General features: G+C 33.0%; 1 protein-coding gene across 2 annotated transcripts in view; it reads right to left on the reverse strand.

Annotated features, from left to right (window-relative positions):
• The window catches only part of LOC118197337 (uncharacterized), a 33,390-nt gene extending 8,328 nt beyond the window's left edge, over nt 1-25,062 (reverse strand). Inside the window, exons 1-3 of one of the 2 annotated variants that reach the window (XM_085808570.1) lie at nt 24,855-25,042; nt 20,415-20,506; nt 11,375-11,427 (exon numbers count right to left, since the gene is read on the reverse strand). In XM_085808570.1, the coding sequence (XP_085664696.1) occupies nt 11,375-11,427; nt 20,415-20,506; nt 24,855-24,884 (175 nt within the window). In that variant the 5' untranslated portion in view covers nt 24,885-25,042. Of the gene's footprint in view, nt 1-11,374; nt 11,428-20,414; nt 20,507-24,854 lie in introns of both variants that reach the window. The other variant, XM_085808569.1, reaches the window with a different exon arrangement.
• Between the last annotated feature and the right edge of the window lie 1,598 nt (nt 25,063-26,660).

A 26,660-nucleotide genomic window follows, 5' to 3' on the forward strand; every position in this document is an offset into this window, starting at 1 on the left:
TTGTCTGGTAATTTATTTTTATGTTATTTGATACCTTACTATGTGTTGTATATTGTGGGTAAGTTTCATAAAATTCTACATGTAACTTTTTCAGTAATCGTGATTTTTCCTTAATTTATGATAACCAGTGTATACAGTCAAAAGTCTTTAATCTGCACTCGTCGGGATTTCGGTGATTCCGGATTATAGATCATCGGTTTAAATCCGGTAAGACGGCATGCAGAAATTATAAAATTAAAAATATGAAACCGTTTTTTATGAAATAAAGAGCAATTATGATCTAAAGGGTATCAAAATTTACAAAAAAAAAGCTTGTTTACTTTAGTAAACATTTCTTTCAATGTAAGTTGTTTAAGTTGCTTCATTTTATGTGCTAATACTTTCTCTTTAATTCTATAAACAGATATAATTTCTTGTTCAGTTCCAAAGTTCCGCTGTTCAAGTCCTAATTGCTCAGTCGAGAATACCGACTAATTTGTCAATCGAAATTTTTTTTGTTTTCAATAACCTCTTAGTCACTTTCTTCTTTATCAGAAGTGGTATATCGAAACATGCTTTCGCTTTGTAGATGCTTTGGCAGCTCAAGAATCAGAAACTCTTTTTGACATAATCGAAAGTTCGAGCTTACTTTTTATAAAATTGCTCTAACAGTCTGCAAAAAATAATACGCCGGATCCAATTAGAAGATTAAAGAACAATGCAATCTGCAACATTAACTGAAATAGATAATTAGATAATTTTAGCCTAGCTTATACCGTCCGTTATACATTAAACGCACATGCGTAAGTGCAGAAAGTTTGTAGCTGTGTGTTCCGGATTAAAGACTTTTGACTGTACATACTCGGCCAACCCGCTGATTTTGACGCCATCGGCCAATCAGCAGCGAATGCACATTAGCTTACTGTGGATTGACCTCCAATCAAAATTTGCATAAGGAAAACTAAAGTAAATAGAGTTTAAATTACATACTCTTTTGTTCTTGATGAACATATTCAGAACCCATTCAAAGCCAATCAATCACCTTTCCCCGAGCTGCCAGAAAATAAAATTTAAATGCATCTTTAAAAGCTTCCAGAGGGGGGAACAGTTCTATATCTCCCGTTCTTGTACACTGTACAAAAAGAAGAAAAAAAGGGGGAAACAGTTATATATCTCCCGTTCTACTGGGCCGAATGACAAAATTTAAATTGGGTTTTTCATCTCTGGAAAGCACGAGATTATTAGATTTATATATTAGATTTATTGTTCTAGCATAGGTATTTTGACACAAAATCAGACTTTTTCTGAAATGACATGCCAATTTTCCCATATTTTGATTCTACGAGTCAAAATATGCATTGATATTAAAATTTGGAGCAAAATTTACGGAGAAATTCAAAAATTTATCTCGGCACAATTTTTTAAGTTTGCGCCAAGAATAATTCACTTGGCAAACTTCTTAATATATGGCAACCAATTTTCCTTTCCCTTCCATGATGCCGGAGTGGACGAAAAAGACACCTCGTTCCTACCCTTTTACGTTGTTCATGAGCAGAAAAAAAAGCACATCGTTCTTACCTTCAAATAATTTTAGCAAAGTGTCTAAACCACATTTTATGTTTTATTGCTTTCAACAAATGTGCCAAATTTCAAAACGCGCCAATATATAAATTCACGTATATCTTCGGAAATTTTGAATCAAAAACTGTAATTTTTCAGGTATGCTTAGAAATACGTCTACTTTTAAGATGATGGTAAGGATTTTATAGATTATAATTCAAAATTTTTTTGAAAAGTTTATAAAAATTATTTAAAAATAAATCATAAAAACTGGGTGAAATTTATTTGAAGTGAACCTGAATTTCGAAATGTGAAAGGAAGAATTAAGTACGTTTAATAAAAAACGAGAGATTAATAAATATATACCAAACTCAATTAACATTGAGGAGCTTTTGAGACATAATTTCTTAAAAACTACTCCTATGATTTTTGTAAAAATCATATTAGTAGTTTGGTGTAATTTGAGTCATGGAATTGAAATATGGAAATAAAAAATTGGTATGTTATTTCAGAAAAGGTCCAATTTTGTGTCAAAATACCTATATTAGAACAATACTATATATAAATGTAATACATATTCTAAGTCGTGCTTTTGAGACATGAAAAACGCAAGTTCAATTTCGTCAATCAGCCCAGTAGAACGGGGGATATAGTCGACCCCCCTTTTTTTGTGCAGTGTATCAAATTTTTACAATAAGCCATTTTACACACCCAGTGTTCATCATCTTAACCTTCAACAATATGATTTTATGGTCCATTAAAAATGATTATTACCAGTGCATGCAATGACTTTTCATTGAGATAAACACCTTGATTAAATAAGCAGCAGAAGGGGTTCGTGGTTTCTTGAATTAGCTTTTTAAGTATATTAAGTCTGCTGAATTTCCTTTTAAGATGCTGATATGTTTAAGTTATACAGTTTATTATTATCTTTATTAATTAATATTTACTAGCTACATGATTAAATCAAACAGATTAAATCACACACACAAAAACTTGTGGAATAATCACTAACATATTGCAATATTACTGGTATGAACAATTACGGCAAAGCGACTTCAAATCAGCTAACTATCTGTATTTATGTGGATAGTTTTAAGTGGATTCTTCAGCCTTAGGGCTCTGTGAAGCAAACTGAAAAATGCTGCTCTAAACAAATAAAATTTAAAGAAAGCATCAGTTTTATTCACATGAGCAAATGGATACTATTCTCCCAGGATTTGCCTTCTACAGCAGACTTAACAAGAGAAAATGGCATTCATGCAATCTGGACTTAAAATACAATTTGTTGCCAAATGTTATAAACATCAACAAAAACAAAATTAACTACAGTAAACGAGAAATCGACAATTCATTCAATATCTGCATAACACAAGTTATGTAATAAACAGGGTGAATCTGAACAAATGGGCAAAACTTTAGGGGGTGATAGAAAGCAGGTATATAAGCAACATTCGTCATACAATGTATGGTCGAAATGCAAGTGATGACAAGTTGAAGGTCAGTTTTTCAAAAGAATTAACACAAGAATGAGAGGAGATACTTCAGAAAACATTTTATTAACAGAGCATGCTCAAAAGACCTTCAAAACTTTAGGGGTGATAGAAAGCAGCTACGCTAGCAATATTCGTCATACAATGTATGGTCGGAACGCAAGTGATGACAAGTTGAAGGTCAGTTTTCCAAAAGAATTAACACAAGAATGAGAGGAGATACTTCAGAAAACATTTTATTAACAGAACATGTTCAAAAGACCTTCTGCCAGCTGTAATGCAGGCTTCACTCCTGCGAGATAGGGATTGACACACGTTTGCGAAGACACCAGGTATTTCCCGAATATCGCTGGCAACAGCAATGATCATGGAGACTAGATATAGATTAGGCTTTTCAGATGGCCACAGAGGAAAAAAATCAAACACGAGAGATCCGATTTCCAAGCTAATGGGGGCCCACCTCAACCAATCCATTACCCTGGAAATATCATGGTTTGTATAACCAGCAATCCTCTTGGCAATCTACGGTAGAAAATGGTGTTGGGTGCGAGAACAAACCCATTTCATACCATTTATTTACAATGCCACCTAGTGGTTAGCCTCCTCACTCTGACCATACATTCTATGATGAATTTTGCTTGTATACTGCTTTCTATCACCCCCTTAAAGCAGTGGTTTCCAACCTGTGGGGGTCGCGAGACTGTTGCAAGGGAGGCATGCAGCTGTTTCCAAAATATCATTTTCGAATACAAACCAAAAAAGTCGAATAGGTGTCAAAAAAAATGAATCAGCAGTATACGTAATCCACAATCCTCGCCGCGAATTTTTCGGGTACAAATGCTAAAACATCCCATCTGTTACAACTGGATTCTGAACTCCCAGCGCCATCTAGCGAACTTTAGAATTAATTCCTAAGTAAAAAACTTTGAACTCGATTTGCGTAGGAGGAGACAGTCAAACTGCTACGCAGTAGGAGAATTGGAACCGCTTTGTATCTGAAAGCATGTTTAATTATCATGGATGTTAAGTGTAAATCAATTATGACTGTGTATATAATAATAATAATAATTTTATTGTAATCTCTATAGAAGGATGTGCCTTAAATTTAGTTTACAGTTTTGACAATCTTCATGTCGGTGGAATACTTGCCGCCCGGATTCGAAAAGGTAAGAGATATTTTTACCTTTATTGTTACATCATCCATACTCTTATTGGAACGAAATATCTCGCTTTCACGTTTTGGAGCCGAGTACCGGTGGGGCGTGGAATCAAAAGATAAGCACTCGCAACATCCCGGGTATTCTCGTGCTTACCCGCGCCAAACTTTAGTAAACAGAAGCATCTGATTGTTTCTGTACAATTGTGTTTGCTGTGTATGAATACTTTGGCCTCAGACAGCATGAAACCAAATAAATTAAAACGACATCTTGAAAAAGTATATGCAGATCACGTTGGCAAGACAAGAGAATTTTTCCAAAGAAAATTAGAGAATTTAAATAAACAACAAGAAATGTTTTCAAAGACCATGTCTGTAACACAAAAAGCATTGCTTGCGTCATACAAAGTTTCTTATAGAATTGCTAAATGCAAAAAAAACCCATTCAATAGGAGAAACTTTGGTGCTACCTGCAGCTATTGACATGATAGAAACGATGCTCAGTGAATCATATGCTGATCAACTTAAAATCATTCCACTTGCAGTATAACCGTATTATCTGAGCGTGCAGACCACTACACCACGAAGGCTCGCTAAAAAGTCAGAAGTACCTTATATACTCCATCTTTTAAAGGATGACTGGGGTTTTTAGAGGACCCAATTGCTAAATCCTGGGTATGGAGAATCATCATCCACTACCCTTTTAGTTCGGGTGTCACTGTAGAGACATTAGGTATTTATTGGAAGCAGGAGAAGTGAAAAATGAGCAACGCCTTCGCCGGGAATCGAACCGCGAAACTCTGGAATACGTGCCCAGAATGCAGACCACTATACCACAAAGGCGGGAGAAATACCTTATAAAAGAATGATTAATAATCTGCTTTTTTGTACTTGCATTGCGTCAGTATTGTGGTTTTTCATTGTGAGATATTTATTATACTGTGATCAGTCTTCCGTCAATGGAAAAAGAAGCTAAAGTTAATATTTAAAGCAATAATTGCTGAACTATGTCTACCAAAAACAGTTAGTAAAAAATTAATTTTCCTGTATATTTAAATATTTTTAATAAACCGCTAATTAAATTTATTAAGTAAAATAAATATAATTTTCCAGCATGTTTATATGTGTTATTTTAAATAAATTGCTGACAGAATTGTATATAATAAATAAAAATTTATATTGAATTCATTCTGTGTGTATATAGGGTGAATCTGAACAAGTAGGCAAAACTTTAGGGCAGTGGTTTCCAACCTTTTTGTACCGGCGCTCCCCTTTAAAAAAAAAAAAAAAATTGGTGCGCCCCCTTTAAAAAACAAATTGTTGCGTCCCGTTAATTTATCTTAAAATCAAATTTCATAAATACTCAACTGATATTATAATTTATTTAATGGGCTACAAAATAATATACAATATTATGTAAAAATATATTTATTATAAGAAATATAATAACAAAACAAAAAAAGAATATATAATTAATACTACTACAACATAAAAATTTAATGCGACTGTTGAGCTTGTTTTTCAGCACAAATTTTCTCAAACCGTGGTATCATTGAAGAAATCGCCGTTCTCAGTTCCTTTTCAATCATTAAGCGAGATTGATACTTTGTTTTTAAAACAGCAACTGTAGAAAAACCAGTTTCACATAGGTAAGATGTTACAAATGGCAATAAAATTTCTAAAGCTTTGTTTGTCAAAGTAGGAAAATCGTCCTTTACTCGTAGCCAAAACGTAACAATATTATTTTCATCTCAAAACATCTGCTTTAATGTGCTATCACTAGATAAGTCAATTATCATTTCCTGCTCTGCTGTCGTAAGGCCAAAATCCTCATATTTTTCAATCACAAATGGGTTTCTAATCCATTCATATTTGGACATGTCAAGATCTTTAAAGTACAACGAGAATTGCTTCCATAGACTGGTCAAATGATTATTAATAAGAACTTTACTTTCTTCTATTTCATCAGCAAGACAGGTAATTTTAAAAGTGGGAAACATGTCAAAGTTATTATTTTTCAAACTTATTATCCACTGTTCCAATTTTTTCATAAATGCAGTAATCTTGTCTTTCTGTGTAAAAGCATGAATTTGAGCCCTTGCATTGATTTATTTAAAATACTGAGTCTTTGAAAAATATCAACTAAATATGCAAGTTTTACAAGGAATTTCGTGTCATAAAACAAGTGTACTTCATCTCTATTATTATCACTAAGAAATATGGCGATCTCTTCTTTTAGCTCAAACACCCTTTGAAGTACTTTGGCACGAGAAAGCCAGCGTGCCTCACAATAGTATAGAAGTGATCTATATTCTGAACCCATGTCATCACACAATTTTGCGAAAAGCCTTCCTCTCAATGGGCTATTTTTGATAAAATTTACAACTCTTGTAATAACTTCAAATACTGTTAGTAGGTCTTCACCCATATCTCTTGAAACAAGTGATTGTCTATGAATCATGCAATGCATCCAAACTGCACGAGGAGCCACCTTTCGAACTAGTGCCTGTAGACCAGCATTTTTTCCTGCCATAGATGGAGCTCCATCTGTGCATAGTCCAACACAGTTCTCCCACAGAATGCCATTTTCATTAAAAAAATTATCAATGATTTTAAAAACTTCCCTTGCTGTAGTATTGCACTCATTAGGTTTACAGAATAACATGTCTTCTCTAACATCAGTTTCCACAACATATCTTACATATGTTATCAAGTGTGCATCCTTAAGATCTGAAGATCTTTGCGATCAATTAATAGAAAAAGTAAAACTATCTTCTTTCGCGTTGCAAGTAGATGAGGCTACCGATGTTCTTAAGGATGCACACTTGATAACATATGTAAGATATGTTGTGGAAACTGATGTTAGAGAAGACATGTTATTCTGTAAACCTAATGAATGCAATACTACAGCAAGGGAAGTTTTTAAAATCATTGATAATTTTTTTAATGAAAATGGCATTCTGTGGGAGAACTGTGTTGGACTATGCACAGATGGAGCTCCATCTATGGCAGGAAAAAATGCTGGTCTACAGGCACTAGTTCGAAAGGTGGCTCCTCGTGCAGTTTGGATGCATTGCATGATTCATAGACAATCACTTGTTTCAAGAGATATGGGTGAAGACCTACTAACAGTATTTGAAGTTATTACAAGAGTTGTAAATTTTATCAAAAATAGCCCATTGAGAGGAAGGCTTTTCGCAAAATTGTGTGATGACATGGGTTCAGAATATAGATCACTTCTATACTATTGTGAGGCACGCTGGCTTTCTCGTGCCAAAGTACTTCAAAGGGTGTTTGAGCTAAAAGAAGAGATCGCCATATTTCTTAGTGATAATAATAGAGATGAAGCACACTTGTTTTATGACACGAAATTCCTTGTAAAACTTGCATATTTAGTTGATATTTTTCAAAGACTCAGTATTTTAAATAAATCAATGCAAGGGCTCAAATTCATGCTTTTACACAGAAAGACAAGATTACTGCATTTATGAAAAAATTGGAACAGTGGATAATAAGTTTGAAAAATAATAACTTTGACATGTTTCCCACTTTTAAAATTACCTGTCTTGCTGATGAAATAGAAGAAAGTAAAGTTCTTATTAATAATCATTTGACCAGTCTATGGAAGCAATTCTCGTTGTACTTTAAAGATCTTGACATGTCCAAATATGAATGGATTAGAAACCCATTTGTGATTGAAAAATATGAGGATTTTGGCCTTACGACAGCAGAGCAGGAAATGATAATTGACTTATCTAGTGATAGCACATTAAAGCAGATGTTTTGAGATGAAAATAATATTGTTACGTTTTGGCTACGAGTAAAGGACGATTTTCCTACTTTGACAAACAAAGCTTTAGAAATTTTATTGCCATTTGTAACATCTTACCTATGTGAAACTGGTTTTTCTACAGTTGCTGTTTTAAAAACAAAGTATCAATCTCGCTTAATGATTGAAAAGGAACTGAGAACGGCGATTTCTTCAATGATACCACGGTTTGAGAAAATTTGTGCTGAAAAACAAGCTCAACCGTCGCATTAAATTTTTATGTTGTAGTAGTATTAATTATATATTCTTTTTTTGTTTTGTTATTATATTTCTTATAATAAATATATTTTTACATAATATTGTATATTATTTTGTAGCCCATTAAATAAATTATAATATCAGTTGAGTATTTATAAAATTTGATTTTAAGATAAATTAACGGGACGCAACAATTTGTTTTTTAAAGGGGGCGCACCAATTTTTTTTTTTTTTTTTTTAAAGGGGAGCGCCGGTACAAAAAGGTTGGAAACCACTGCCCTAAAGTTTTGCCTACTTGTTCAGATTCACCCTATATACACACAGAATGAATTCAATATAAATTTTTATTTATTATATACAATTCTGTCAGCAATTTATTTAAAATAACACATATAAACATGCTGGAAAATTATATTTATCTTACTTAATAAATTTAATTAGCGGTTTATTAAAAATATTTAAATATACAGGAAAATTAATTTTTTACTAACTGTTTTTGGTAGACATAGTTCAGCAATTATTGCTTTAAATATTAACTTTAGCTTCTTTTTCCATTGACGGAAGACTGATCACAGTATAATAAATATCTCACAATGAAAAACCACAATACTGACGCAATGCAAGTACAAAAAAGCAGATTATTAATCATTCTTTTATAAGGTATTTCTCCCGCCTTTGTGGTATAGTGGTCTGCATTCTGGGCACGTATTCCAGAGGTTCGCGGTTCGATTCCCGGCGAAGGCGTTGCTCATTTTTCACTTCTCCTGCTTCCAATAAATACCTAATGTCTCTACAGTGACACCCGAACTAAAAGGGTAGTGGATGATGATTCTCCATACCCAGGATTTAGCAATTGGGTCCTCTAAAAACCCCAGTCACCCTTTAAAAGATGGAGTATATAAGGTACTTCTGACTTTTTAGCGAGCCTTCGTGGTGTAGTGGTCTGCACGCTCAGCGCGTAATTGAGAGGTCCGCGGTTCGATTCCCGGCGAAGGCATTGCTAATTTTACATCTTGCCTGCTTCCAAAAATACCTCATGTCTCTACATGTTTCTCATACATGCACCAATCAATAGTCATTTGTTTCTCACCAAGGCTGCCAAAGACGACAAGTACTAGTCTTCCAAACATTCAAGAAATCTATGACAATAATCAACATAAATGAATTTTTAAGTACCTACAGGAAAACCAACGCAGAAAAAAATTACTGGAAAATTCATTTAGCATTCACTCATTGGTGTATTTTTATTAGCTATTATATGTTGTATACATCATACAGGATGTATTGCTTCCTTTTAAAACTGTTCCTTTAAGTTTGTTGCAATTATGGCTTTTGTAATCCCCTTTGCATCATCTCTCCTCCTTGAAATAATTCTAACTTTTACATGAGGTTTAGTTTTTATTTCAAAGGGATATAGTGATTATTTCTACTTTGTTTTACACTGCCACTGTTTGTATTAAGAACGGACTGTTCCAGCCTAATTAAGATGCAAAAACGAAACTCGAGGTTACGTCATCTGGAAAGCTGGGTCGTGCCAACAGCTGTTTGGCTGCCGTGAGATGACGTCATATCTACTTCATGTATAAATATCTTGCATCGCTCTGGCTTCGGCCTTCTTAGCTCACACCTTCATGGGAGGAAACGACAATTTTTTCACTTGCTACTGAATCAGTAGCTGTTTATACTTCCAATGCATCTGATTTTGATTGAAGTTCTTCTGTAGCTTGAATATTATTCTTGGTGAATTATAAAACTAATGCTGTGAGATTTTTCGCATTGTGATGATATAGTAGTGTTGTTAATAGGTTGCTTAGGTTGTTGTTGAGTTGCTGTAGTGTATTGCGTTGAATAGTTGTATTAAAATTGTGTTGTATTTAGCACTATTGATCGAGGTTGTTCAGTTGTATTTGAATTTGTCATTAGAACTATAGCTGTAGTGTATGTTCTCATATTGTTGTCATTGATTTGCATTGTCTTGGGTCCTCCTTGAAAGCTATGATCGCTCGTCACATTTTGAGAACTTGTCCGATTCGATCGTCTTGCTCCTTTTGGTACTTATCTTCTTCCCATTTTCTCCGTTTTCTCATCTGAGATTTTCTCCACGTCCAGATTTCTTTATATCAAGTGCCCTTGGGCTTTAATTCTGGAACCAGCAACATTGCTCTTCGCAATAGCTCGGTCAGTTTATAGAGTCTAAGCTTAGGCTTTCTTGTTCCTGTTTTCATTGCTCCTGGTGTGCTGTTCCAGCTTTCATTCGGAGACATTCTTGCGATGCGGGTCGTCCAGCGTTAAGTGCCATGGTTCCGGGCCATGTTGGTTTTTCCAAGGTTAAGCAGCATCAAATCTCAAGTTGTGGTTCCCGGTGAGCAGCTGCAGTAAGCGGCATCCTGTTCCAAGGTTAAGCAGCGATAAATCTGAAGTTGTGGTTTCCAGTGAGCAACTGCTGAAGGCGGCATCATTAACACAAGTGTGTTCCAGATCTAGCGGTGATGTTTTACCAAGCTGTGATTTCCCATGAGCAACTGCAGTGAGTGGCATTTACCAATTCAAGTACATTCAAGGTTTAATTTTTCAGGTGCCTTCTTGGCCAAAAGCATAGGACTATTTGGTCAAGTGAAATATTAATCAGTTTTGTTCCGTGATATGTTTTTCGTGAGATATTGAATGCCAGTATTCATAGAACAGGTAATATATTTATTGTATCATTGATAGTGTAATATTTTTTAAAGGGAAAACCCTTGGGATTTAATGAATAGTTAACTAAGTGTAATTTTTGACAATGATTATGTTTTGTTATGTTTCTGGTATTGATCAAATTTATTTATTGTATTTTTATTTTTATATATATATTGTTAAATTGGTTAAGTTTAAAACTTTTTTCATTTATGTCTGCACAGCACATAATCTTAGGGTGCTTCTATCATGATAAATTATTTCTGCTAAATGTTTTCTATAACTTTAAACTTTGTTTTTGCATCAAAGTTATTCCTTATCCTTTTAAAGCTATGTAGAGCTGTTCCTGTTAAAATCATAATATAGAATATTGCTAAAATTTATCAGGTGGTATATTTTCCTTAAAAGAATACCAATACCAAAATTAAATATTTAAGGGCAATAAAAAGAACACAAAGCACCATGAAGTTAGTGAAAAATACATACCCGTCTGAAATAAACTATCTCTTAGTAAACTGATTTCCTTTTCAAAAAAAGACCTGAAATATATCGAATATGAGTAAATAAATAATATAGTATTTCTTAGTCTGAAATGTCATAAACACATTTCATTACACACATCATGTTAAAATTGTGATGAAGTTGTAATTATTTTAACAAACACGTATACAAAACTACTTATCGTTTTAAATATACAGTTTTACAATGAATCATGAATTTTTTTTAAGATCAGAAATTTAAAACAAAGCAAATTGCACATTGTTGTGTCTTTTTTTTTTTTTTTTCCCCTGCTCATAGACTATGCACACTATGGTTGATAAAAATTTTACATGGGCATTTACTCCTTTCGTTCCACAATGTGCCAGACTGGGCAAATTTCGCATAGCTTCATGTGTTGCTTTACTCCACATATCTAGAAGAGAATGCTGTTTACCAATGAATTTAATATAGTTTATTGTGATTTTGGTTCTTTCTGATTATTCACACCTCCCTTAAAATTATTTATGAGGCAACAAATCATGCTACTAAAATAGTTATGCGGCAAACCCATGATGCTGCTTAACTTATTCATGCAGCAACCCAGATATATGCACATGCGCAGCCTCTTAAATTCATGCCATTTTTCTTATTAGTGTTTGTTTTTGCATCAAATGGATTTTCCCCCCTTTTTAATGGTGGCTGATGAAAAACAACAAAGTGCTGCATTTCTTCAGAAGTATGGTATTTTAACTAACAGTAGAGAATGCAAAAATTTGCATTACATGAAGTTGTTCTTCTTACACTCTCAAATTTTATGAAAAACGCAATGTGAAAAATTGCAAGCAAAGTGTCAAAATGCTGGATACCAAATTTGTGCAATACTGTCATGTTTTTTAAGCAAAAACATTTAACTGTACACATGGGAGAATAGAACAAGAAAAAAATTACATAATAACTTTTTGAAAAAGATAAATATTTTATTACCGACGTTTGTTTGTTTTTAAATTTTATCTATTGACCGCTTTTATCGCATTCATAACGAACTTTGCTAATGTTAAAAAAAAAAAAAAAAGAGAATAATAATATATTATTTAGTTTATAAGCTCTGGCAAAAGTGAGTATTGTTATCATTTGGAGATCATGTTTTGCAATGCTATTGTTCCAAAAGATGTAATTCAACTAGTCGTTCCATTCAAAACTTCCCATTTTTTGTTCTGCTATTTGTTTTCTGTTTTAGTTTCAGAAACACTTTTTTAAACTGCCATTTTGAAAATGGCTGTTGCCAATATATGAAAATATATTAGCTGAATAAAAAATTAGTACAGTACAAAGTCCGTAATCCGGACTCATCGGGACTTCGGCGATTCCGGATTATAGATCATCAATTTAAATCTGGTAAGATGGCATGCAGAAATTATACAAATTAAAATATGAAACCATAATTTATGAAATAAAGAGAAATTATGATCTAAAGGGTATCAAAATTTACAAAAAAAAAAAAAAAAAAAAAAAGTTTAATATTTATTTGTTTACTTTAGTAAACCTTTCTATCAATGTAAGTTGTTTAAGTTGCTTCGTTTTTTGTGCTAACACTTTCTCTTTAATTCTATAAACAGACATAATTTCTTGTTTTATTACGAAGTTCCACTGTTCAAGTTCTGTAATTGCCGTGTTAAGAATACCGACTAACTTGTCAATCGAAATATTTTCGTTTTCAATAACGTTCTTCACTATTGGAAGCGCGCATCGGTAAACGATTTACTGGCTTTATGCGCATGCTTAGAAGATGCGCCCATCATTCTTGCATGCGTAAGTTTGTGGCTTTGAGGTCCGGATTATATTTTGCTTTCATCACCGCATGTGTACCAACACATGACAACTTGAGTAATAACTCATGCAGCAATGCCTAAGTTTTTTTTATATTAGTCATTTAATAACAAAGAGTATGGTAACCTTTCATGTTGGCAATGAAGTTAAATGCATTAAATGTTGATGAGGAAAAATTTAACAAAAATATCATTCATATGCTAAAAATTGTTAATTATACTCACAGGCAGAAAGATTACATTTAGTGCTATTTCAATAAATAATAAGCGATTTTTTATTCACATAAACCCAGAACCAGCGCCAGAGCTTGTATTACCATACTGGGCGGCATAATTTAGGGAAGATAAAATTTTTGGAATTTAGAGAAGCACCAAGTAATACAATTAAGTGATGACAAAATTTTCAGAATTTAGGAAAAGCACAGGGACCCAAAACTTAAGGGTAGCAAAAAATTTAGAATTTAGGAAGGTATCTGGCAAAATTTAGGACCCACAGTGACTGCATCAAGCGGTAAAATATCTACGCCAGGCCTCAGTAAGCTTAAGTATATGTGGGGATTTATTTATTCACAACTTGGATAAGGCCTTACGCATGTGCAAGAAATAGACATAAGTACAGTACAAAGTCTCTAAACTGGATGTCCATTATCCGGAATGATCTATAATCCAGACCTCAAAGCCACAAACTTATGCATGCGCGTAAAGCCAGTAAAGCGTTTACCCATGCGTGCTGCCGATAGCGAAGAAAGTAACAGAGAACGTTATTGAAAACGAAAAAATTTCGATTGACAAGTTAGTCGGTATTCTCGACACAGCAATTACAGGACTTGAACAGTGGAACTTTGTAACTAAACAAGAAATTATGTCTGTTTATAGAATTAAAGAGAAAGTATTAGCACAAAAAACAAAGCAACTTAAACAACTTACATTGATAGAAATGTTTACTAAACAAATAAATATTAAGCTTTTTTTGGGTGGGAAATTTTGATACTACCCTTTAGATCATAATTGCTCTTTATTTCACAAATTACGGTTTCATATTTTTAATTGTGTAATTTCTGCATGCCATCTTACCAGATTTAAATTGATGATCTATAATCCGGAATCGCCGAAGTCCCAACGAGTCCAGATTACAGACTTTGTACTATATAATAAATAAGTACAATTCAGGCTTATGTGCAATAGGAGGAAGACAAAAGTTAACAGAACAACTTGTCTTTCGTTGCCAATCTCATGCTACATAACCAATAATGTATACCAGACGCTGTTAAGTTAAGCTAAAATTATATTTTAAGTATTCCAAAGAATTTCATTTAATATAGCAGATTGCACTGTTCCTTAACTTTCTGATTTGATCCAGCATATTATTTTTTGCAGGCTGTTATTATTACAGCAATTGTATGAAGATTAAAGTTTGATTTTTCGATTATGTCAAAAAGAGTTTCTTCGAAAAAAGAATTCTGGAGCTGCAACAGGATCTACAAAGTGAAAGCATGTTTCGATATCCATCACCCAAAAAAGTGGAATTCCTGCAAAAAATGGATATAGATATATCCGTCTCAAAATTATGCAAGGAGTATGGCATTGGAAAGTCAACTGTATATGACATAACAGAAAAAGGAATTTTATGAATTTTTTGTTGATTCCAATACCCCAATCGTAATGATTAACAGAAAATTTATTTCAGGGTTCATAGCCACATTTTAGTTAAAAAAATAAGCACCTATAAGCACTTTTCAAGCACATTTTAAGGAAAAAATAAGTACTTGTCTAATTACATTATACACAACTGGATAACCTTAAAAGAAAAATTAGACTTGTAATTTAAAATATGAGCAATGCAATATTTATTAAGAGAATGAGCATTACCTCAACAATGGAAAATAATTAACTTTTTTTTTTTTTAATTTTAAATGACAGTTCAATTTACAGAATTAGTTTACAATGAGAGAAAAAAAAAACTATGCAGAACTAAACTATATTACAAAATTTAATGATGATATTTCAGTTGAAAATATAGAAAAAAATAATAATAAGCCATATTAATTGTATTCGTTTGGCACCTAATAATAAATACAATTTATTTTTCTACTCGTATTAATATTTAAATAATTTAACTTAAATCAAAATTCTGAACATTTTCTAAATTTTCATTGCATAACAGTTTTCCCTTAACATATATCCCAAACAAAGTAATTTAAGTAAAAAAGAGGCACATTTCTGAAATCAGAAGACGGGAAATTGCTTCATGCAGTCATCCTTTAACAGTTAAAGCTTAACTAACCCGCATACTCGGAAATTCCCGAATATTCCGGATAGTAACTGGAAAAAGAGCAGTGGGGGAGATAGTAGCCGTTCTTTAGATTTAAATTTAGGTTAAATAAATGATTTTGACATTTCGATATGTGCATCATATAAAAACCAACGGAACTGAGAAATATTCTGCTTAGAAAGCACAGTAAAACTCTTTCAAGTGTTCATAAACAAATCTCAGACTGAACATCAAAATTAATTATCAATGCAAAATACCGCAAACGTTATTGCGCAATACGTGCGGCGTAATTCTTCCATATGTGATATTACGCAATCGGAATCAACACCTGTCGGTATGGTATTCGGAGAAAAAAGAACTAAATAAAGGAAAAGAAAGAGACTTACTAATCTGGGGTGTTTCTTATTCTAATTTTCAACAGACTGTATTAAATTTCCGGAATAGACTCAATCTTCGCTTGGGTTGGGTAGACCGCAAAAACTTTAGTCCTATTCAATCCAGATTGGACAGTGATAAAAAAAAAGTCCGCTGCTTCAATATTACAGATTTTGCGGAGAAACTCCCAACCTCCGTACTGTATAATGTATTGGAAAAGAAAATGAAATTATTTTGACTATTCAATTACTTTCCTTTTATCTAAGCCATTCCGAATATTATTTCTTAGAAAGCTAATCTGTGTAAAAACACACCCATTTTTGGAAGTTTATCTATACTTCAGCAGTTACTGCAACTATATTATTATAAATATTCATACATATGCTCATAATATAAGTATAACGATCATCATAAACACGAATATGAACTGACTACGCGGAAAAAGAATGCAAATTATTAAAATCTTGGTGGAAATTCAAACGTGTGTAGTATTTGGTTGGGAGGAAAAGAATACCGAATGTACCGGAATTTTCTACGTTTTCGCAATTCTTTGGCCAATAGAACGACATGCACCTGCCTGTACTCTCGCGCGTACCATAGGTTACGTTAATGCAGAGGAAGGGGGGAAAAGGAATTTTCGGGAGTATGATTCACCATCTGACATTGCATATAAGGAAGAAAAGTTGTTTATTTAGTTTCGGCTTTGGTACGGGGAAAAAATGCGCGTTCATTAAAAACAAAGGATTAAAAAAAAAAGCACTAAAAGCAAGAAATAAGCACTAAAAACAAAAAACAAAAACAAAAAAAAAGGTTTTAAAGAAAAAGTAAGCACCTATAAGGGTCTTTATATTTTATTTTCAAATATAAGGACTTATAAGCACTTGTAAGGACCGCTACGAACCCTGTTATTTGGTATGCTAAAAGTGATGATTGAATGGGTCAGACAGCGTTGCAGCAAGGGCATGCCATTGACGTCCAATGCTAATGGATCAAGCCAGAATACTTCATAAAGAAATGAACTTAAAAACTCAGTGCATGTATTTGACAGGTTGGTTAACCAAATTTTAAAATCACTGTGGTATAAGGCAATTAGAAATTCCACATGAAAAAGCTTCAGCTGATACTGAAACTTCTGAAATATTTGCAGATGAATTCATAGAACTCATTGATAGCAAAAAGTTATCTCCGGGGCAAATTTACAACGCTAATGAAACTGGTCTTTTCTGGCAAAATACCTTGGCAATCTCTAAAGGAAAGGCTCCAACTGGTGTCAAAGATTCCAAAACAAGACTAACAATTTTAACATGCACAAATGCTGCAGGAATGCACAAGTGTAAACTTTTCGTAATAAGAAAAAATACTGACCTAAAGAATTTAAAGGAGTAAAGACTTTCTCTGTTATATGTCGTGCAAATAAAACAGCATGGATGACACAGGCTTTAATGAATGACTGGTTTGAAAATCATTTCATACCCAAGGCTCGGCAAAATTTGTCAGTTTACCTGATGAAATTGTCCTGATTGTAGATAACTGTTCAGCTCATATTTCACTTGCGGGCCCACCAGCGGCCGAGAGGTAAAGTTGCTGAACACTGGTAGTTCGGTCCGAGGTTCGAATCCTGCGAACGGGCTGGCTGCATGGGCGTTTTCGTGGTTTTCCCCATGTGTAACGTGTATACGAGCCAGTTTACCTTAGAAAGTCCTCCACGAAGGCATCCCTCCTCTTAGGCAGATAGCCCTCAAGGCTTTGCCATACTCACACACACACACATATTTCACTTGCTTTAAGTGAAAGATAATGTATCTATAGATAATGTTCTTTCTTCCAACCTGAAAATTCATCATTCAGCCTATGGATATTGGAATAGTGTGCACGCTGAAATGCAAATATAAAGTAGCATTTTAAATCCATGTTAAATTTCCTGAATAATGGCAAGACAATTCAAGAACTTTTGAAACACAGGGCTAGCTTTATATTTTCAAAAGTATTTTACGTACATTAAAGATGTATGAAAAGAACCATAAACTCACCAAGTTTATACACCCTCTACAAATATTCAGTATTTGCCCCTATGGTGACACGACACACGTCCAGATGATAATCGAGCTCATTCCATACACTTTGTAGCACTGTTGTCCAGATGTTCATCCTATCAATTGACCAGATGTTCTGAATATCGCAAAAAACTGTCTGGAAGATTTTACGTCAATGGTTGCATTTCAAACCGAACCACGTGTAGCTCCTGCAACAATTAAAGCCGAAGAATTACGACTGTTGACTAGATTTTTGCATCAACATGCAGGAAGCATTGGAGGACAAAAATTTCACCACCAAGCTGATATTCAGCGATGAAGCAACATTCCACTTATATGGGAAACTTGGTGAAATAGTGAAAAAAACTTAATGAGTTTGTGATTCTTTCATATATTTTTCATGTGTGGATATGTAATCCTTTTTAAAATATAGCCTTTTCAAAATGAATGAATCATTTATGTTAGCCCTGTGTTTTAGCATGAAATCTGCTGTGTGGAGGATAGCAAGATCATGGGAGGATGTGTCTCCAGACACTTTACAAAATGCTTGGCATAATTTTTGGCCAGGTACCATATTTCATGGTGAGGATGTCGAAGATGACAGCTGCGAATAGGAAGGTTTTCGGATATCGCAAACTAAAGGTGAAATTTTCCAATTAAGGGATTTTGTAAAGAAATATGGAGAAGCGATAATAAATGAAGATGATATAACAAAAGTTTTTAATTATGATGCTCAATCATCAATCAATTAATGGATGGCGAAATATGTAGTATGATTCTAGGTCTAGAAAGTACTGCTACCGATAGTAACAAAGTGACAGAGAGGTTATTGAAAATGAAAAAATCTCAATTGACAAGTTAGTCGAAATTCTCGGCACAACAACTACAGGACTTGAACAGTGGAACTTTGTAACTGAACAAGAAATTATGTCTGTCTATAGAATTAAAGCGAAGGTATTAGCACAAAAAAAAAAAAAAAAAAAAAAAAAAAAAAAAAAAACAAGCAATTTAAAGAATTTACATTGAAAGTAATGTTTAATAAAATAAACAAATAAATGTTAAGCCTTTTTTTTTTTTTTTTGGTAAATTTTGACACCTTTTCGATCATAAATGCTTTATTATTTCATGAATCATGATTTCAGATTTTTAATTTTATAATTTCTACATACCATTTTACTAGATTTAAACTGTTGATCTAATATCCGGAAAAATCCCAAATCCAGAATCGCCAAAGTCTCGACGAGTTCGGATCAGACTTTGTATTGTAGCAGTACCTACATGTAAATCATTTATTAATTAAATGTAGTTTAAATTTCACAAATCAACAAGGACATTATAGTTTATTCTTAATAGCATTTATTTTATATTTTATTTTCTTGGTACAGCTGAAAAGCCCCTGGGAAGTGCACACAGAGCCCGTTGCAGAGCACAGATAGGGAATCATTACTCTACAACAGCATAATGTAGAGTTTGCTCCAAAAGACAGCAGGGGTGTAAGAGTCACAAAACAAATGAGTATTGGAAAAGTTGCCGTAAGAATGCACATGAAAGAATAGGTATCATACTAAAAAGAAATCAATGGTCTAAATCAATGGTTGCAGACAGACCGCACAGCAATACCTACTAGTCAGTACAAGAGATGAACTTTGGCATAGAATTGAAACTGCATGGAATGCAATATTCCCAAATGCCATACAAACTCTATTCAAATCCATACCCAGCCATCTAACAGTAACTATTACTATCATAGGTGGGTGCTCATTATACAATTTCTGCATGCTTTGTACCTCAAGAATACTTTAAATCTTAATCTTTTCATCCTTTCATTATAATGTATTTGTAAAATAAATTTGATTTTATTACTTGCTTTCTTTCGAGGTGCAGCAGTGTAGTAAACAAAGCAAATTTATAAAAGAAATAAAAATAAATATACAAATGTTTATATATATATATGTGATGTACCAGCTTTAGTCGTAGCTTAAATTATCAGACGATAAGTTTAAAAAAAAAAAAAAAACAGGATCCATTTATTATTATTCAGGAGAAATAGCAGTTACAAAATCAGATATCCGGAGTAAATAAAAAGAATTACTAATAACTTTTTGTATGAAGTTTACTGCATCGTGACATTTAAGAAAAAGCCCCCGATATTCTTTTGCGAGTGCTTTTATAGCCTCTGGAAAGGCGGAGCTTCCAAGAAATGACGTCAGCCAATCCAGTTCACTTTAAATATTTCCAGAACATTCTATAACTGTACGTGTAGAAAAGACGGGAAAAACTACTTGACTACAGGGGTGTGGATTTAATTTCACGTACTTTCAAATAAGAGACCGTCGCCATTAAAAATGAAAAGAACATACAGTTAGAATTTAAGTGTATTCTTGACTATGGAATTTTATTATTACAAATATATATATCTTTTTTTTTCAAAATGAAACTTTTGATTTTAAACTCTTTCACTGCAAATGTGTGCTGGCATAGCTGGTGAACTGTGTTAAAAATTTCTTGAAGTCTAAAGCATTCAATAATGATTTTAATACCTTTCTTCATAAATTAAGTCTCTCTGGATTTTCTTTTCAAGTAACTCTAATTGGTTCATCTGCATCATGAGTTTAGCTTTAGCTTCATCGATCTGAAACACATATTTCGGAATGATTATTATTAATTTTTGCCTTCTCCACAATTCTGCAATTTAAACACATAAAAAATGGACTAAATAAATAATTTTATGTAAAAGTAATTTCTGAATTAATCATTTAAACACATTTTAGAAAAGTAATGAGATATGAAAGTAATGAAGTTAGAAAAGTAATGAAAGTAACGAGGTAAGATTCAAAAGTTTCCGGACTGAATCTATAATGTAAAAAATATTATGAATTTAATTGCAGAAACACAGCTTCCTTCGAAATAAGACCTTTGTGCAACAACACACTTTTGCCCAGTGCCTGTAAAGTTTACCGAAGCATGTCTGGAATCCATTTTTGGCCATGTCCTTTAATTCAGCCTGTTATGCACATTTAACTTTATCTGAAGATTGAAATCAACGACCCTGCAAGCGTCTTGCCAGTTCAGGAAATAGGAAGAAATTGTAGAATGCGAAGTCAGGTGAGTAAGGAGGATGAGGCAAAACAGTTGTTTTTGTTTTCACAAGAAAGTCATTGACGAGTACAGATTGGTAAGCAGAAGCATTGTCATGCAACTGCACACATGACTGTTCAACCCACATTTTTGGTCTCTTCTTCATGCAGAGCTCTTTGTTCACAGGGATAAATTCCAGATGCACAATGCCCTGGACATCGAAGAATACCTCTAGCATAACCTTTCCTTCAGAGTAATCTTGGTGGAATTTCTGCTTCCGTGGAGATTGTGGTTTTATACATTTCCACGTATAAAATAAATAAAATACCCAAAAACTTTTATCTCTAAATTATCTATTATATTATAAACGTCACCAACGAATTTAAATCGCAAACATTACAAATGGTTACAAATACTTAGTGTCAAATATTTAAATTACTTCCATGCACGTTTACTTCAACTGAAACGTATACCAAATTCCTACAAACATAAAATTCACATAATAACTATCATTTAATTAAAATATCACTAAACCATGTACACGTCGACTTATTTTTACTTAAAAAAAAATCCCAAAATTGCACAAAAATGGCATTGCGCACACTCTTCACTATATCCATGTACATTGCTTTTTTCTCATAAATTAGAAAAATTTCACGAAAATGCATAACAATTTTCTGAATCTTTAAACCCAGTAAAAAGAACATATATGAAATTACCTGATCGCGAAAAAGTATATACCCTTTCCAAATATGAATATTTCCCCGTATAAAATAAATAAAATATCCAAAAACTTTTACCTCTACATTATCTATTATATTACAAACGTCACTAACTAATTCATACCGCAAACATTACAAATGGTTACAAATACTTGGTGTCAAATATTTAAATTATTTCTATGCACGTTTATGCAAATTACTTTACTTCCACCTTACATTTAGAACAATGCATAAAAATAACATCCTCAAATAATTAAAAATACTAACTTACCTAATCTTCTTCAGAATCTTGATTACGTGTCTGATAAACTTTTCTTATTTCTGTTTCAGGATCTTTAAAATCATACTTATAGTTCACAGCAAGGTACCAGGTAAAATAAATAACTTAATAAAACATCTTTACTTCTATCTCGCACAACCTTAAAGAAATACTTACTACTACCCCTTTCAATCCCACTAAATACCCATTTCGAATTCACTTTAGTTAGGGCCATGGGAACAAAAAATTAATGAACACTGTTTCACACAACACAGAATAAAGCCAAATACAAAATTTCCAGATTTTTTCACGATTTCCCCCCCCCTTTTCCAATTAAAGAACTGTAATTCGTCCATTAATATCACATGACATATCCCATGATCTCTCATTCCCCTCACACAAAATAATGCGTAATCAGAACTGAGTACTGCTTACATTATTACCAAAGTCCCAGGTAGTAACCTTTATCGCCTCCAAAATGTCGCGAAACTACCAGTTACCATATTCTAAAGATCAGCCAAAATACTAACTTACCTAATCTTCTTCAGAATCTTGATTATGTGGCAGATAAACTTTTCTTATAGATTAAATAATCCAGTAGTCAACTGGCATTCTATTCACCCACTAATAAGAAATTAATAAAATTTCCCCCATACTCAAACGACTTTCAGCAAACCACGTACCCTTCCTTACACTCCGTTTCACAAAATGTCCATTTTCACCAGATTTCTTGCACCGCCATTCAAACTTATCTGTAATATCCTTCCTTTCACACAATCTCATTTCATTCCCACATGTTGGACATTCATACTTATTCGCAATTAATCCTACACTCATACACCATTCAACCAATTCTTTTGAATTATCAGATAAACGCATTAAAAATTTAGAATTCACTTTAGATAGCGCCATGCAATCCAAAAATTAATCAACACTCTTTCACACAACACACAATGAAGCTTAATACAAAATAATATAGTACTACAGATATTTTTCCAAATTTTTACCCCCTTTTCCGATTAAAGAACAGTGATTCGTCCATTAATGTCACATGACATATCTCATGATCTCTCATTCCCCTCACACAAAATAATGCGTAATCGGAACTGAGTACTTTTCACATTATTCCCAAAGTCCTAGGTAGTAACCTTTATCACCTCCAAAATGTCGCCAAACTACCTGTTACCATATTCCAAAGATTAGCTGAGAAAGTATTATCACATAAAACGAAGCAACTTAAACAACTTACAATGAAAGAAATGTTTAATAAAGTAAACAATAAATATTAAGCTTTTTTTTTCGTAAATTTTGATACCCTTTAGATCATAATTGTTCTTTATTTCATAAATTAAGGTTTCATATTTTTAATTTTATAATTTCTGCATGCCATCTTACCAGATTTAAACTTATGATCTATAATCCGGAATCGCCGAAGTCCGGATTAACGACTTTTGACTGTAATTCCAAAATTACCCTTCTACTTTGTACTATAAACTTTTTTCTTCAAATACATATTGTATATTCCAACATATAACAAGAACGCGGCAAGCAGTTTGCGATTCTCCACTTTCTCCCAATTTCGCACCTAATCTTCGTCATGATTAAGCACTTTTGTTCCATAAAAGTTCTAGCATAAGCGTAATTCGGCTAGCAGACTGTTAGGAAAAAATGTTGAGTAAAAAAAGAAAAAAAAAAATATGCCTTTACTTCGTGAAAACAAAATGGCGTCCAAACAAAAACTAGCAGGTTAATGTAGCAGGGTTGGTCGCCAAATTTTCAAAAAATTGCCAAGTTACCATAATCCAAAGATTAACCAAAAACGGGTTTTATGTTTACCCAAATGCTGTTTATTTAAAAGAGAAATGATGGTTAATCTTCGGATTATGGTAACTTGGCAATTTTTTGGCGACCAACCCTGCTACAGCAACCTGCTAGTTTGGTTTTGGATGCCATTTTGTTTTCACGAAGTAAAGGCATGTTTTTTTTTTTTTTTTTACTCAACATTTTTTTCCACCAATCTGATAGCCGAATTACGCTTATGCTAGAACTTTTATGGAACAAAAGTGCTTAATCATGACAAAGATTAGGTGCGAAATTGGAAGAAAGTGCAGAATCGCTCACTGCTTGCCGCGTTTTTAAGAATTGCACATACACGTCAACCTATTTTCACTTAAAGAAACATCCCAGAATTGCACAAAATGGCACTGCGCACACTCTTGACTTTATCCATGTACACTGCTAAAGTCCTAGTTAGTAACTTTTATCGCCTTACCAAAATGTCGCCAAACTGTTACCATATTCCAAAGATTAGCCAAAATGACATACCTTATGAACGTAAAAATGCTTGTTACCAGATATAATGAGATATCATCATATTCGTATTCTGTTATATATTCAGGCACATCATCGAATTCTGTTTTATCTTCACAATCACTGTTACTTTGATCTGTAAATAGATAATCATCTTCTGTTCCCTCTAGATTGTTAGATTGTACTTTTTAAATTATTTTTGAATTATGTTGGGTTTAATTTCATTCTATGTTTTTATTATTCATTCGCACACTATTTTTTAACTGGCATGACGCATGTGGCCTTATTTTGTGAATGTTTTTTCACCTTGTAACATCCATGTACTCCACTGTCATTTTAAATTTTTTTTTTGAATGGTTTATTTAAAAGGGCTGAGAAACTACCAATGTAGGGCAAACATTTCGTAATCAACATAAATCGATTCGAAGTTTCTTAAGAAAAAAACAATTTAAAATAAATATGTGGAATTTAATTCGGCAATTCCTTTTTAACATTCATAGCACCTAACAATAAAAATACAGTATATAAAAAAAATTATATTTGAAGCACTAACAAGGGCATAGAAGTGGAAATAAAAATAGAACTTCACTGTGGATTTTCGTATTTTTTACCTTTTTCATAACAGACATCGCAAATTTCATGAAACGAAACACCTTACTTAAAATACATATATATGACGATTTTGATTCATACAAATATTTTCTGAAAATCCAAACATCAAGATATTCCTGATCACAATTCAGACTGACACCGAGAGACTACTTTAGCCGTTTACATATAGATCAAGGTTCTTTAATATACTAAGGTTAGGCCAGGAACGGAAAAAGCGTGCCATTGGTTGCTGGTAGTGACGTCACCCGGGAGACAAGACGCATCGGCCGACGCGTCTGCTACATGATTTTGGTAATGGAAAAAATGTAAACTAAAGCAAAATGATCATTTTATATGTGGTAGATACACCTGAAGAACCTGAACACCTGAGAAAATGTTTATTTTATGCACAGAATTCGTACGAATGCTGAAAATAATTGTAAACATTAAATTCTTTTCGTAAAGGAAAGCATTAGAAAATGAAAAACGATATTTAAGTTAATTAAGGGAAATAAATATTGTAAAACAAGGTATTTTTCAATATTTTTTCGTAGTATTGTTTGCACTAAATAAATCTTGTTGAACAGAACACATGATGGCATAACTGCTAAGACCATGGTAAAAACATAATCAAAAAGTATTATTCTATTTATTTTCATTGCTCATGCACTTTTTTTAATACAAATGAACTTTGACATTCCATGAAAAATATATGATCGTGATTTCAGTTTAAATTACATATCTCAAGCAAAAATATATATAAAAAGATTTGACTTAACAAATTCATATTTAAATACTATAAAATTCTACAAATTTCTTAATATCCGTCATTATACTTTTAAATAGTATACTTATCTCATTCTTTTTAAATTGAAAAGTCACTTCATACTGATTCACTTGAGATTTTAGCAGAAGTGCGTATATTTTCAGTATAATCTAAAAGTACTCTTATAATCCCTTACACTCAACAAGATTTCTATATAACATTTATCCTGACGTGATTATTTGCTATAGTAAATAATCTTCGATATTGGCATCCTATTCTTCCTTCCATACATTAAAAATGGAACAATTAAAATACATTTTCTTACACATATACGCACAATTATAATAATAATAATCTCGCCCTACATCTTAGTTTCGGCCCACCAGCGGCCGAGCGGTAAAGTCGCTGAACACTGGTAGTTCGGTCCGAATCCCGCGAACGGGCTGGCTGCATGGGTGTTTTCGTGGTTTTCCTCATGCGTAACGTGTATACGAGCCAGTGTCCCTGAGAAGGTCCTCCACGAAGGCATCACACCTATTATGCAGATAGCCCTAGTGTGCTTTGCCATAATTAAATACACCACCACATCTTAATTTCAATTCAGCCTCTACACAAATTAAATATTTTTAATTACTAATGTATTTTTATCAGGTTATTTCTTAAAATACTTTTGTTATACTCGAAATATGTGTTCAATATTGAATTATTTTTCTTTCTCTTATAATTAAAAACAAGTTATATGGAATCAAAATTAAAACATATGCAGCAGTTAAATAAAACTGAACCAAATATCTTACTTACTCTTTCGCTATTTGTATTCTGGCATTATACACAGATTTGTTTTCCTTCAGGTTCAAGCATTTGTAAGTTATATCAATTAAATTACATCACACATACCTGTATGCATCAGTTAAATAACACTGAAGGAAATATGTCACTCACTCATTCGATGTTTGCATCATAGTGTGGTCGAGAAATTGTTCTTTCCTCGCGGTGAGGCATGTATCAGTTTACTTAGTTCGCAAAGCTTAACCCAGACGCTGCTTCAATACATAGAATT

Source organism: Stegodyphus dumicola, chromosome X1 (genome assembly GCF_044657685.1).
Source record: "Stegodyphus dumicola isolate Sdum_Otavi_A_Nest chromosome X1, ASM4465768v1".
Lineage (NCBI taxonomy): Eukaryota > Metazoa > Arthropoda > Arachnida > Araneae > Eresidae > Stegodyphus > Stegodyphus dumicola.